The following is a 15,972-nucleotide window of genomic DNA, read 5'->3' on the forward strand; positions in this document are numbered from 1 at the left end:
ATCTGTGGGGATGTGCTTGAAAAACAAGTCTGATCCACCTTGTAGCTCACAGGACTTAAAGGATGTGTTGCTAACATCTTGGTGGCAGATCCCACAGCACACCTTCAGGGGCTGTTTTGGCAGCAAAAGGGGGAGCAACACAATATTAGGCGTGCATAATGTTATGCCTGATCGGTACATAATAATGTTTAAAAGTTACTGTAAACACATGCAGGTCCAGCTCCAATTAAATTTCCCTCACTGACTTCAAGTGCTACAACCCTTATGTGTGCTGGATGTTGTTTTTAAATGTATAATACTGAGATAAATCCACAGATATACAGGGATTCTGATCCTTTTTCATTCTGTCAGCTGCCTGCACGAGTGTTCAGCTCTGTAATAAAGGCTTCTAGTGACACAAATGGCTGTGGGTGACTGTTACTTACTGCCTGTGAGCTCAAACAGCACTTTGTCATTGAGGCCCAGTCGAAGTTCAGGCATCCCTGACAGGACCACTTTGAGCTTGATGCTACCCACTATTTCACTGCGCAGGACACTGCCACTGGCACTCACCTACAGAGAAGAAAATAAATTTTAACATTAGTTTGTTTAGATTCTGTGAATACATATGCTACACAGTCAAATCTGCCCCTTGCAGCTGTGGAAGTTCAGTCTGATGATTACAATTACAATTTTCTTGAAACAAATACATATTCGTTATTTGAAGAATTACACTTTTCAGATATGTAGTTCCCAGAAGAAGAAAGCAACAAACCAATCGACCTAACCATTCAGAGGATGCACACAGTCTGAGGGACAAAACAGAAAGTCTTTTAGCATGCAGCGTAAGAACTGTAAGTAAAACACTGGTGAGGAAGACTAAAAAAAAAATGTTGGGGTGCTAGTTTCACTCACTGGGTGAGGAGGCAACCATTTACCACATGGCTAAAACCCAGCATCCTGGGTGTGAGTCCAACCCACAGCCCTGTGCTGTGTCTTCTCCTGCTCTACTCCTTACTACTTCAATAAAGCAGAAAATACCTCAAAATGAAAAAAGAAAGAAATAAAACTCTGTCAACATTAAAAAAAGTCCCTGTTCACAGAGAAGGAAGCGGTTACTGGTTTTTACACCCCTGTGTAGTGGTTGAACACCTCCACCAAATTAGTTTCCATGACTCATAACTGCAGTTGTAACTTGATTGTCCTTGAGGTGTTGCCTCAAACACGAGGCACATGAGAGAAGATCTGATTCTTTTGTGCATTTGAAGACGCAGCATGTTCACGTATTCAAACGTCTTCTTCTTTTGCTGCAGGAAATCTTAGACCTTAATAAAAATAGAAGTCATGAAGCCTGACAACATCACATTTGCACACCGTGGTATTACTGTCCATTTAAGCCCGGTGGTGGTGGGGGGGGGGGGGGGGGGGGGGGAAAGAAAGGGAAAGTTACAATGTAATGAAATATTTTGGATGATAGCATTTACACACTTTTAGTTAAGAAAAGTGTTTTTCACCAAGTATTTACTGAAATAAAGCAGGTGGGCATTTGAACCTTTCTATTTTCCAGCAGTTAGACCATGAATTAACTAAAAATGCTGTACAATCATCTCACTCACAAGAAACATAGTGTGTGACTTGTCCTGAGGTATTTTGTCTGCTTGATTTACTGAGTAACCTTAGACATAAACTGAGTCATTCAATGAAAACACAACAAAAATATTGCACTGGAACAGAATGGATGATTATTGATGCAGAGACAATTTACTCAGCGATTCAATTCAAGGGAAGATAATTTTAGCAGTAACGCACATCCACTTAGCCTCAAGGAAGCCAAGTCTATTTGAACCGCTTGAGAAAGTCCAGCGATTTTAGACAATGGATTTAAAAAACGGATAATGGTGTTTGAACAATGTACGAACTGATAGTGAAATTAAAATGAGAGTCATGTGTTTTCTATTATGTTAGTTTACTTCCTGTAACTGAATTCAATGGTGAAAAAATATATATAAATTCTAATGATAAAGAGCCATATTATGTACATTACATTTGTTTTGATGACACCATGGTCACCGCATGGCTGGAAATGAACATTCTTACTGTACAGCTCTTTATGATGCTGTGATATTGACTCACCAGAAGATTTACTGACTCTATAACATCCATAAACACTTCATTCTTTCTGTACTTGATGCCCTCTGACCGCCAGGACACAGCATTGGTGACGGTGGCAGGAGGTCGCGGTGCCCCGACCTCTAACTTATGGCCCTGCTGTGTAATGTACCTGAAGGAGACAAAGGCAGAGAGAAGCTCAAGTTGTGTTCAAAGTCAGTCTGTAATCCTGCTGAGTAGGACACCTGAAAACCCATGTACATCATTCATCAAGCTAGTTTGAAAACTAATGATCGCAGCCTTCATGAAGGTGTCTGGGAAAGAGGCAGCACTTTCTAATTTTGGAGGAGTACCATGATAAACTGCAGCAGGCTGAAATTATAATTTAATCTCCTCATCTCCTCTAAAGACTGACAGCTTCTCAGAGGCCTAAGAACAACAGCGAGATCCTTAACTCAAATATATCTAAATGAAAAATGGCAACAAACAGCGTGTTTATCTAGCAACATGAACCAAATCTCTCTTGAGGAACGTTTCTACGCTTTGCATTAATCGCACCCCACGACTTTAAAAAAATGAGTTACTCAAGCGTGGATAAATTAAAGGAGCTTTGTATTTGTGCTGTACGAAGATTATTCATGAACGTAATTAGAAAACAGATTTACATAAATCAATTGGGGCTGTAGCCACGGATAATAATGCGATACATGCATTTGTTTACATGAGACTAAACAATGACATATTGGCTGGGTAAATACGAACCAACGAATCGAGTATCTACTGGGCCATGAGGAAAGACTGGGACAGCTGATTCAAAGGAACTGAACCTGCAGCGTGTAACGCATCTTGAAGCAAGTTTGTCAGTTTTCTTTGATTTGTTGAGGCTTCTCTGTAGCTTGCAACTGTGTTAGGATGCACTGACAGAAATAATGGAGGTTAGAGGCCTTTTATTGACACAATTTAGGAAAATTCTGATGGACAAAAGATGATCTGTTACTGGCTGAAGTAAAGCCTTTAAAGTTGGATTCATGCTTCTGCTCAGTTATATACACATACTCTGTTTTCAGCTCTAGTTTTAATGCCACCATCCAAGTCTTTAGCTGCTGCTGCATTCTGCAGATAATCAGTCAGCTCTTTGGTACTGAAAGTTAAATTAGAGTCTTAAGACAGAGATCTTGTCTACGGAAATGAGCCACCCTCTGCTTACTAAGACTGGCCAAGCCGAATCAAAACCTCAGATGTGAAACCAAACCAATGTGCTAAAAAACACTAAAAATGCTCAATACTAAGAGAGAATTATGGCACTTGGGTGATATTATTCAGGATACACCGACACAGAAAGCTCCTTTCCCAGTAAACACATACATTTACATAATTTAAGTGGTAGGCTGATGACAAAAATATTTAATGGTGCAACTTCTGAAAAATGTCAACGATGTACATATACTGCTCTAAATTAGGTCTAATATTAACTGTACTAAGAACAAATCAATAAACTCATTATACATTTTAACATGTAACTATTCTGCCTCTACCCGAGAACAGAGCACTGCATTACCTCATCGCTCTTAACCAAGCTGTAAAGCTTTGTTTCACCGGTCCTCTTCGACTCCAGGGATGTATAATGACTCGTCATGAGAATAAGAGGGAGCTGCACTATGATACATCATGTGACCAGGCCTCTTTTACCGAAACACCTGCCCCCCATCACTGTTTACCTCTCAGTGGCCTCATTCCCACTGCAGAACTGTCTGGATATTTCTGCCTCCCAATTATTTCCCCCCAGAATATGAAGTGTAAACAGTTATTCCAGTTGAAGGGTTATTAATCATTTTTGTATTGTATGTATTTAGATATATGTTAGTGTCTGAGTATATTATTATTCACAATGATTAAATGCTGGTACTTGGCAGGAGAAACTGAAATTAGAGTTCATCGTACTTCGAAAAAGTATCAGCTTAAATTGAATTTAATCAGTTTCTTTGACATTGGCACAAAAAAGACAGACTGACAGTGATCCAAAGTGCACTCTCTGAAGCAGCCCCTTATCTCCACCCTGAGTTCATTACTCTGACACTTTCTCCTCCCCTCTGTCTCCTCCTCCGTTTAGCCGTCTCTCATCTTTTCATTCTCCCACTCAGGCCTTCAAGCTTTCCTTAGATAAAACCACATATCAATGACCTGAATGCTCCAGGTGCATTTCCAAACCTCAAAAATCTCTATTTGCTGAAAATGAGAATCTCTAAAGCAGGTATGCAATGTTTATCATTTCACCTTTCATACTTTTCAGGAATATATTGAATGTAACCTGTATTATTAGTGCCATCTAAGCCACTGATCCAACCACTCAACAGTACTGGGCAGCATGGTGGTGTGGTAGTTAGCGCTGTCCCCCACAGAATAACGCTTACCGGTTTTAATCTCCTGATTGGCTCAGCTTCCTACCATAGTCCAAAGAGATGCATGCTAGGTTGACTGGTGAATTTAAATTGGCTGTGGGTGTGAGCTGTATGAATGCACAGCATCAGTGAAGAGTTAAAAAGAAATGTGACTTCAGTACAATGTTCTATAAGTGCAGGTACATCAAATCGCTGGGCATAATGTGTTACACTGTAACTACTTAAAGTACTAAACACTACTTTAATCTAATGAGTTCATTCTGAAAATCAATCATTTAGTTTAGTTTTGTTTTTGTGATCTTGGGTTTTTTTTCCTAATAAGCAATCCATTTCTGTTAAATATTGTATTATATTAGCCGTTTCATTTTGTTTTCAATAAAACAAATAAAATAAAAATTCCCTAATGTGCTAGCAGTGTTTCTGTCTCTGGCCCTTTCCTCACAGCTGCTTACTAGCAAAGAAGATCCCCTTGACACTGAAAGTATTCACATTGTGTGTATATGGATAATAATACTTCATAGCTCGACTTCAGAGTACTGTCACGTTTGGTAACACAAAAGTGCTCCAACAAGTTGCTTTTGTCACGTATCACTGTGAAGTAACAGACTAATGCTAATGGCAGTAATCTTGTAAGGAGACGTGTTACTTCTAAAGGCTAACGTATAAAAATACTGTCCAGAAAATTAACTTTTTAAAAAGATGTTCTTCAAGCCTGCAATAAACACTTTTTTCTTAGCATCAAGGAGACAATATTGCTTAAATGTAGTATTTTTTTTATTACACAAAATGCCATCTAAAATATTTCCCCTTTTTTAGCAGACAACACCAAAAAAGGACAAAAATAAACAAAACTTGCTGTGAAGCCTCCAAAACTGAAAGATTTTCTTGGCAGCTCTCTGTGCTAAGTCTTACTATTCTTATTATAAAACTATTTAACTACGATTGTTCTAAACATACTTGTCTGTGAGATTGTGTGATTTCTAACTGTGTGAAATCCTGCTAAACAAAAAGAGTCTTGCTTTCCCTTAAAATCAAAATTTTCTATCTAATCTCATCCACAAAATGTGCCAAATAAACAAGTTTTGGATTGATTGACGGATTGAGGCGGAAGATTTTTCTGTGTTTTCTGCCCTAGTTCCTCCAACCTAGCGGGTCTTGAATGCATGCTGACATGTAGGAAAGTCTGTAAGTGCTGAGAGATGAAAGGCGGCGACAAGTGGGTTTGGGGTTGACGCCGGATTGTTTTGCTGCTTTGCTGTTTGTTCTGTTTTGCCCTGATTCTCCTCAGAAATGCTAATGAAAGGGTCTGGAAGCTGATTTGGCAGCAAACTGATGGATTAGCATAACAATAGCAGTCAAAGGAAACACACACACAGACACGCCTACACGCCGATGAAGATTTCTACGTATGTGCACACATGAACTCACTCACGTGCATGCGCAACCCTCCAGTCACACTTGCATCCACCCACACAGACACACAGTTATACTCTTGCCAGGTAGATAGTGTTAAAATGTAAGAGAAGAGCAGTGTTGGGGGCATGAAAAGGTCAGAGAACTGAAGTAGCCTGCAGACAGAGAGACAGAACGTGTGTGTGTGTGTGTGTGTGTGTGTGTCAGAGAGAGAGAGAAAGAGAGAGTGTGTGAGAGACAACAACTGTATGGCTCCTTGGGGAAGAGAAGAGCAGGGATTTCTGTCTGAGTGTCTTGAGTGTGTCCAGCTGATGGTGTCATTGTGTGTGAGTGCCAACAGGAGCCTGGTAATTATCAGCAGTACTCAGACGCTCAGACACTCATACGCATGCACGCGCTCGCACACGCACACACACACACACACACACACACGTAGCCAAAGCCAAACCTCTGTGAAAAAAACCACATTAAATTAAACATCCATCATGTATTACTACACATAAAACATGAAAAAGGTAAACAATACACTATGCAAATGTGAAAGTTTCTGATAAAGCACCCTGTAAATAAAGATGGTGACAAATTGTTACAGCAGCAGCTAATAGCAATAACAAAAAAAAGACAAAGAAATTGTGTGCACAATATATTCACAGCAAAATAAAATAATCAAATAAAATGCACACACTAACAGCCTATGTGCCTGTGGTGCTGTGGGCTTCAGAGTGAATGTTGATCCTTCTCCTGGAAACAAAAGTCTCTCTGTGGAGCCATGAGGAGGGTAAAAGCAAAACAACCCTGTGTACAGCTCAAACACAAAGCACGAGTGGTCCAAAGAATAGCAGTGGCTTCACTTCATTTCACTCAGTGTATAAAGCTGAGCCATTCATTACAATTTTAGTCACCAGTTGTGCTCAGTTGAATGAGAAGAAAAAAAATGGCCTAGAGCACTTCAAACAGAATCATCATTTGCTCTCATTCCCTCTCTCCCGCTAACTTGCACCATGAAATATGAAGCTGTTACCTCGCTGAAAAACTCCTGTTTTGTTCCCTGATGGATGATACAGGTACCACTTGAGTAAATGTGGTTACATTAAAACCAGACAGGAATGCAGCAATTATGGCCTTTGAGAGTTTGTAACTTTCACCTCATCAGCCTGATTAGTGTTCATTTTAAATGCCATACTGTTTCACCGTTTGTCCAATATAAAATCACCAAAGCAATTTCTACAAGCCCTCTTTTACTTCCACTGCACAGAGTGTAAGTTTTGCCACTGGGTGTCTCTCTGAGAAAATATCAAAAGACAGAGTTTGATGGTGTTGCAATGACAAAGGTAATGTATTAAAATTTTATTACTGTCGCGTTTGGCCACTCATGATGTCTTTTTTTCCTTTTTCTTTTAATGAAAGGTTAGCTAATACTTTCAAAATAGTTTAAACACAAATATCAAAGAAATATACCGTACCATGCAAAAATCTTTATTCACCACTCTTTATATTTTACCTCCAAGGAGCTTTCTCTTTTGCAATAGTCCTTCAAGGCTTTCTGAGGGTTTTCAGTTTTCTTTGGACATTGGCTGCTTTTTCACTCATTTTTAGTTCAGACGTGGACATTTTTGGAATGTTTTTTTTTTCTTTTGCACATAACTCAGTTGATGAACCAGTGTTGTATCATAATATTAGAGATGGCATGATACCACTTTTTTATGTCTGATACCGATATCATAAATTTGGATATCTGCCGATACCGATATGAATCCGATATAGTGTATTTTTTAATCAATAAAACAATTTTTTTATAAATATGTTGCTACATTTTGTTCATTCTCAAGTTTTAAAAACCAAAACACTAAAGCTATTCTGTTATACTTGTATGCAAAAAATACACTGCACCCAAAATATTTTATAGTTCAGCAAAACTGATCAATCTAATAAACTTAAAGCTGCACCATCATCCCTATTCTGGTATCTTAAAGAGTACTTAGCAGAAATATTAAACAACCTAACTAATAGGTTTGCCAACTCCCAGCAAAAATATTAACCCCCCCCCCCCCTTTCACCTCACAATGCTTAATCGACATAATCAACTTTAATTTAATGCACGTGTAAAACAAATGCACAGAAATAAATTATTTTTCAAGAATAATTAAATAGATTCAACATCTTTCTACAACAGAATTGCAGACTGCACAGATGGTACCTTCCCATAGGAAAAAGTACTATAGATTACTAGGATGTATATTAGACTTAATAGTTACTATATACAATAATGGATTTCTATACATTTAATCAGATGACCACTTTGGTTGTAAGATTCAGATAATTATTTATTAAAAGTTCATCATTTTAAATGAAATAACAAAGAAAAGTATTTTTTGTGCCTCCCTTTCCCTGTTAATGCCCTACCTGGCCCCCTGGCAAAACTTTGCTAGATCCGCACCTGCACAGTTACCAGCTGTCAGCTACACAGAAAAGGATCCTGGTGTTATTTGTCTCTCAGAAACAGTTCATAGCTTCCCTTCCACTCATTCATGTCACATAACAGGTAAACCTGTTTGTCCATCACTGTTCAGCTGATGATTCAGTAAGGACATCTCCTGGTTTCATATTCATGTTTCCCTCTCACGACATATCCAAACGGATATCATGACCAGCAGCTTTTACAGCCATGGCTCCAGCAAACATCAGCTGATACTAGAAATTAATATTAAATCAAGTCTAACAACAGCTTATCAAGCAGCTGTTCTTTATCCGCTGGTCTCCTCTTTCTGGCGCAAAGTGGGCGATAAACAAACAAGTAAGACGGGACTTGCGACAGAAAAGATCATTGGTCAGTTCCATGATTGAAGTAGCAACAGGGGAGGAAGGGGGAGAGAATGAGAGAAGAACGGCAGCTGTGCAGCAAAGACAGAATAACTCCAGCCTTTTTTCGTGCCTTTTTTTAATTCTAGCTGAAGTACGGGACAAATCGCTTCCTTTTCGCCTCAATATGGAACTCCGATGGCCAGTCCAGCTGTGGCTCCATATATATCAGTTGTTATGCTTAAAGTGGAAATACTATGCAAACATTCAGAGATGCACTTACACACTTTACTTCTCTGGGATAGTTTTCTTTGAGATGGAATGCCGCGGTTTGGAAGCACGTAATGCTCCAAATGCTCCACCAGACCACCGACATGTCTCGCAGACAACAGCCGCTCTATCAGGTGACACATACTGCTCCGATGCGCTGAGCTGGGTTACGCCAAGTAGCGCGTTTTGTGAGGTTATTTTGTGATACTTCGGATCGGATTACATTTTTTATTTCTCTCCTATATCCGATCCAGTAATTTAGGTCAGTATCGGATCGATACAGATACATAATATCGGATCGGTCCATCGGACTCCATTTTAAATTTGGTAACACTTTGTTACCAGCAGCCTGTCGCAAAAACACATCATTTGCTCCCATTTCTCCAGTTGAATCTAGAACAGATACCAAAGATAACACAGTTTCCCATATGGAAAAGATATATATAAATCTTATAAAGTTTGTATCTGTCTTGTATGAAACTTGTATGAAAAGCATACAAGAGTGAAAACACATATAAGATCCCTTGAAAAATTATATAATGAAATCATATATGTTTTTACTATTTCTTTTCCATATGGGTTGACAGGCATAAAATGGTATCTTTGCACCAACAAGGTGATTCCCAAAGAACCACGTGCCAAAAACCTGGTATGTCTTGCCATGGTATGCAGCATTACCTCAAAAATGTGAGGAAATTGGATAAGTGGAGGACAAAACAAGAAGTGGCAGGAAAAAAATTAAATAAAAATATCTTCACCAGACATGCCATGTCCTTAGGAAATATGAAATTCAGCAAAGACCTGAAACTGGAACTGAGAGATGAACTACTACTGTTCACTATAGCCTCAATGGAAGAGTGGCTGCCAAGAAGCCATTTTTAAGGAAGCGAAACAGGGAATAAAGGCCAATGTATGCCAAATTACTCAAGTACTGGGCTGAAAATCAGCGACAACTGGTCTAATGAAGTGATAATCCAGATGTAAAATTCTTGGTTTAAATTTTTATCGGAATGTACAGAGGAGGACAAGAGATACTACTGTGTCTACAGTTGTCTGTAAAAAACAGTGGAGGCTCTGACATGGTTTGGGAAAGCATTTCAGTCAGTGGTGTTGGAGAGCTTGTCAGATTTTGCCATGCAATGCCATCGGAAGTTTAATTTTCAGCACGAAATTTTCAAAAAAAAGGCAGCCAAAATCTACAGAAGAGTTTGAATGTCCTTCAAGAAGAAATGACTACAAAGCTGCTTAAGAGAGTTCAGGCTGTGTAGAAGAATAAAGGTGGTCATACCAAATATTAACTTTTAAGCTCATTAGAATTGTATAGTATTTTTTGCATTACTAATTGTATTTACTGTATTTCCGTCTATGCTTACATATTTCGATAAAGTGCTGACTCATTATTTATTTGAATCTAAAATGCTTCCCAGTCTGAGGTATTGAGTTTTTACACTTGAACAAACAGACGTGGCGCAATGGTTTGTGGACTGTTGTCAACTTGTGTGACATTTGTCTTACTCTTGTAGGATCTTGCTCTCAGTCGTCTGAGGGAACCCAAAATCCATCACCTCGTCCATCAGTTCGTACACCGTCACAAAGTTGTCGCGAATGCTCTCCTCCTCAAGCTCCTTAAAGTACTCCTTAAATACCTAGAAACAGAAATACAAACAGCTACTATGAAAAATCCTATGCAAGCTGCTGAGCAGTACTTTTTACATTGAGTGCACACATACTGTATGTTATTACTATCCCACAGTAAGATTTTTATTATTATCTTTTCATATATCAGTGCTGAAAAGATATGTATAGGGGAAAAACAAATAGATACGCTTACACTTCATAGTCAACTGGTTAATACTGCAGTTTATTAAGACCTATTCCAATAATTTATACAATGAGCTGGATACATTTATTCCTCTAGCAAGAAAAGAGCTGTTTGTTTATCTGGCCGTCTGCTAGCAGAATTATGCGAAACAGCTACTAGGCCATATTTCCTGAAATGTGTTGGAAAGGTAGAGGTGGAGATCAAAGAAGGAGTCTATTACAATGTGGTACCACTCCAGGTCACGTTCTTATAAATGTAAGAGTTTGGGAGGGAAGTATTCTGTGAGTGCCATTGTTGTTTTACCGTACATGTCACAAAGTACTTTGCAAGAAATACAACAAAACCCAAACCAAAAACCAAGACTGTCGGTGCAGAAACACCAACTGTTCCTGCATTTCATCAATAGATCAAACCAAATGTATTGCCTACATAGAAAATCAGACGACTTCATAATGCAAATGCAACTTTTCCATCCTTGGAATAAAAAGTATGAACTGTAAACATCACACTCACCTGTACTATTTTATAAAGGAAGGAGTACACGAGAGCAGCATTAGCATTCTTCTTAGTGATTGCCACCACTGAAAAAAAAAACTGTTAAGAAACAAAGTTTTATCTACAAGAGGCAAACGTTTTTTAATCTGTTAGAAGACATGAAGCAGGCATGTTTTATTCTTTACTGGGAGTGATTATGAGACGAATGCAGCATAATTGAAAGTTAACAGAATGTGTGAGACTTTCAAGCAACTAAAAACATGGCCACAGGGTGGTAAAAGAGCTCAGCTGTGTAATGCAGTGCACTGGGAATACTACTAACAACTGGAATATGTTCCTGAATTAATAATGTGTAAGTAAGACTGAGTGTGGAATATTGAAGACAGTGAATAACACATCATAGTGAACCTGTGTTCAATTTTTTAAGTGGAGAAGCTCAGAAGCAACCTGAAACACAGGACTTCATATAGATCTGTCCTGGAAAGATGCAATTAAGGTATATGTATTACATGCTGTAAATGATTGATGGGAGGGCTGTCACTTTGAAGAACTAAAGCAGGAATGTCAGCCAGAATGGAAAACTATACTGTGGTAAAGTGGAGAATTCACATAGATATTTATAGTGTCTGCAGTGAAGGCTTCGTTTTAGCAGGCACCACAGAGCACATCACGCAGCAGTAAACTCTCTTTGGATACAGTAAAGGTTGTTGTGTTTGATCCACATGAAGTGTGCGGAGCCATGGCTGATCAGCGGCGTCATCTCAGCGTCTTCTTCTCTCTTCATCAGAATGGGCATGAACTGGTCGATCACATTTATGTCCATGTTTCCCATGTAGTTACGGCAAATCAGAACCTGGATGAGTAACATAAAGACACACAAGATACAGAGGCAGAGGATGATATTAAAGAGGACTTTGTCATTAAATATTTATAGCTTTTGGCAAAGATACCAAACCTGCACTCAAGCTTAAAGAAGCTACAGAAGCCAGTGGCTGACAAAAACCCTCTAACCTCCTGAATGGGGGTTATATTTATTTTTTTCATCCTCTGTGGAAATGTGCAAAATGTGTTTCCAGCTTGAATCTCTCCTTTGTAGTTTTAATGGACTGATGGGTATCTGATCATGAATGATGAATGACCAACTTTTCAACTTGAAAGAAGAATAAGAGCAGACCTTAGCAAGGGTTGGAAGATTTCCAGGTTTGAAATGATAGCCAAGGCATGCAATGTCCCCAAGTCCTACTAGACATTTATGGTATATTCTCCTCCTTGCTGTCAATTGGCAAAAAATAAATCAATCTTAAAACCAAATTTAAAATAAATTTTCATTAATTCTTAGCCTTTCCCTTATAAAAATTCATTTTATGTCTGAAAGAAACAGTACTAAGATACTAAGTGATAATAAACTAATAAGAATTACTATCAGTTCAGATACCCATTCGCATTGATACCTTTAACCATTTATATGTTTGCAATTACCAGATAGCAACATTAGCCATTTCTTAAGTCATCATTGAGGTTGTGGCTAGCGGATAATGTTAAAAGGTACAGTGTGACAAATTTCTCCACTAGCTGTCCAAGTTCTGTTTTATTACCCCTCCCAATTCAAGTGCATAATCCTGGCTATGGTGGCCACTGTAGGACAAACAACTCTGGCTGCCATTTGTCTGCATTAAGTGTAGGCTGACAATAGTGTCCATGTCCATTTACTCAAGGCTTTAAAACTTTGTGAAAGGAGTCAAATAAGAAGAGATGAGTCAGTGAAAATTAGCACTGCTGTAGGCTCATAGCACTGTTAGCTGCTAATAGCCTAGTGTTAGTGAAACTTTGGTTGAAGTGTATCTAATGTTGTTGGACTCTGTTCCTTAGCAAATAAATGCAAGAGTGAAAAAATTAAAGGGTTTATCGGAGGGATTTTTAGGACACTCAAACCCAACATAAAGCAAAATGTTAGTTTGTAACCAGCTATTGTTGTTTAGCCAATTTACTAATAATAAGCAATTGGTATAATATCAAGAATAGATAGGCATGGTTAAGCACTTTTTTGTGTATTAGAGCCCCAGTTTAGAAAATATGGCTTGAAGTTAGAAGGAAGAGGATACGTTTTTCATCAGATGATCAGTAAAGAAAAGTGCAAAGTCGTGAGAGGCACAGTACTACCTCAAACCACCTATAAATATTATTGTCCTTTTTTTGGGGGGGGGGGGGGGGGGGGTTGCACCACGTTACATTACTTTATATGCCAGACTACTCAAAAACATTGTGATTGATGTTAGATTTGTATTGTACTAATCTTTACCAAAAAAAAAGAAAACCCTATTGATTTTTTGTCATTTTTTTCTTCCTCCTTTATTAAAAAAAAGGTGTCAAATATTGAGTATTTTCCTGGGTATCGGTATCAAGTTTTAAATTCTAGTATCACGACAACTCTATTCATCACTATATACCCGCAACACTAATAGCACCTCCATCACTCACAGACACACTTTTAAACAGTGGAAAATGTGCAAACACACATCTAACAGACCTTTCCCAATGTGAACCTTGAGTCCTCCTCTTTGTCAGTGACTCAACAACCATCGAAAAAGAGCTGGAACCGGTTTGTAATAAAAGGCGAGTGTGAGCTTACACACCCACCACAGCTACTAATCTAGTTAAGTGAGTACATGTCTGTGATTGAACTTCTAAAAGTAAAAAATGAAAAAATTATGACTGCACATATTCTGTTTTTTGGGGGGTTTTTTCAGACCACTGTCACAAGAGATCCTGATATATTGACTTTGCTTTAGTTGACTTTATAAGCCAATTTGCTACATCTACACAAGACACAGTGTCTCCTTTGTGAAGAAAAAAAACTCCACTGTGGACACAATGAAAATAAAACACAGCATGAAAAAGAACAATATGTGACTGAACCAAGAAAAAGATGACCCAGAAACTCTTCTTACTCTGTTGTAAGTCAAGGATTTAAAATGATGACAAAAGTGCGCACGTTCATATCACACAAGTGCAGTTTTAAACTATGTTTGAGAACATTTTTCAGATCTGTTCTATATTACACACTGGGGGGTGGGGTGTAATTGTATCAAGGTCTGTCTTGAGACTTAAGGCTGAATGTTGTAACATCTCCAATCAGCATGCGATGCTAGTCACAGATATGACAAGACTTGCTTCATTCAGCCCAGAGAAAGCACCACACCTCCTAATTTTAATGAAAACATACATACACACGCACACAGACACACACACAGACAAACATAACAAGATGAGTTAGCAGTCTTTCTATTCTCCGGACGCACACGGTGAAGTGAAGAAAGAGATCAAAGCTTGTACGCTTCAGGGATCTAGATGGCAAGCATACACACATGCACGCACACACACACACACACATGCATGCACGCACACAAACACAAAAAGCTCCCCATCTTCTTTAATAGAGGAGCCTCTGTTGCACAAAGGTCACAAAGGGGCAGATGCAACAAAGACAGGAGGAAATAAGAAATAAAAAAGGACATTCCAGCAAAGTAAAGTAATCTGGGGGAGAAGAAGGATATGAACAGGCCACTGATCAGATTCTATGAGAGGAGAACACACACAGGCAACAGTTCAGAGGTGACCAGACAGAGAGTGAGCTATAGGCAAGTCTATATCAAAAAAGAGCTGCAATATTGAAAGCCCATGGAAGAGTGTCCTTTGAATTGCCAGTTTTAAAAATCACACCTTGATGGAAAAAACACCGGCACACATATGTTCCAGACTTGACTCAACAGCAGGTTAACTATGTGGTGGTCATAATCATTTCTGGTTACCGCATCAAAAAGGGGAATAATTAATTACTTAGTCAACAGTGATTTTCCAACAGAAGATACAGACATCTGCTGAGTCCAGCATTTTTGATTTGATAATTCACTTATTTTCTTTGTTTTACATATAACAGTATCAATTTCTAATTGAAAAAAATGAAAAAATAAAGTATAAACAGCCCAATATATAACACTATAACACTTGCCTCCTACTGCACTTACAATGGCATATAGAACATGTGGACCGCAAAGAAAAGGCCACCAACATCGCTGGCCGTACACAACCAATGTGCACATACTTGACAAGTTGGCTGAAGTTAATTTCTATTTGAGACAATAAATCAATAAAAGACGAAGAAAGTTTATCACTCTTTTCATTTACTGTGATGAGCTGTGACGAGCTTCTTATTGACTGCTTTATCCACCAATTTTCCTCTGTGTAATTCTCTCTTTTAGTGCATTGATGTCCACCTTTAAAAAAACAACACAAAAGAAAACCCACCAAATTTGCATCTGAGAGACATTTCACATCATCCGATTATGATGATTCTGAAAATAACTAGTCTGTGGTAACAATAATGGTGCCAATCATAAGAATGACTTGTAAAAACTTTTATATCACCTTTAGGAAACGGAAGTGTCAACATATCACTGCCGTGCCACTATGGTTCAAACGTGTGTCAGTTAAACTCGTATTTCCAGAAAAACAAGCAGTGCTGCACTGTTTTCAGCAGAGAACCAATCAGTTAGCATATTTCATGCCCCAAAGCAAAGCACTGCTACTTAATAATCCAGGTCTCTTTACAACCAAGTGGGAATGTATCCCTTTCAAGTTAAGTCGCAGTAGTGTCTGCTTAAAGTTTGGGAGGTTTTGCTGGAATAT

General features: G+C 38.5%; 1 protein-coding gene across 1 annotated transcript in view; it reads right to left on the bottom strand.

The window, feature by feature from the left end:
* ap1m3 (adaptor related protein complex 1 subunit mu 3) overlaps positions 1-15,972 on the bottom strand; it is a 35,199-nt gene that overhangs the window by 13,178 nt on the left and 6,049 nt on the right. Inside the window, exons 2-6 of the mRNA XM_086269127.1 lie at positions 11,983-12,139; positions 11,305-11,372; positions 10,485-10,615; positions 2,113-2,260; positions 426-552 (exon numbers count right to left, since the gene is read on the bottom strand). Of these exons, the coding sequence (XP_086125253.1) occupies positions 426-552; positions 2,113-2,260; positions 10,485-10,615; positions 11,305-11,372; positions 11,983-12,139 (631 nt within the window). The remainder of the gene's footprint in view (positions 1-425; positions 553-2,112; positions 2,261-10,484; positions 10,616-11,304; positions 11,373-11,982; positions 12,140-15,972) is intronic.

The sequence above is a fragment of the Aulonocara sp. 'chitande type north' Nkhata Bay genome, linkage group LG17 (genome assembly GCF_057382095.1).
Source record: "Aulonocara sp. 'chitande type north' Nkhata Bay isolate Kocher_YH1m ecotype deep benthic linkage group LG17, A_spYH_male_GT1.1, whole genome shotgun sequence".
NCBI lineage: Eukaryota > Metazoa > Chordata > Actinopteri > Cichliformes > Cichlidae > Aulonocara > Aulonocara sp. 'chitande type north' Nkhata Bay.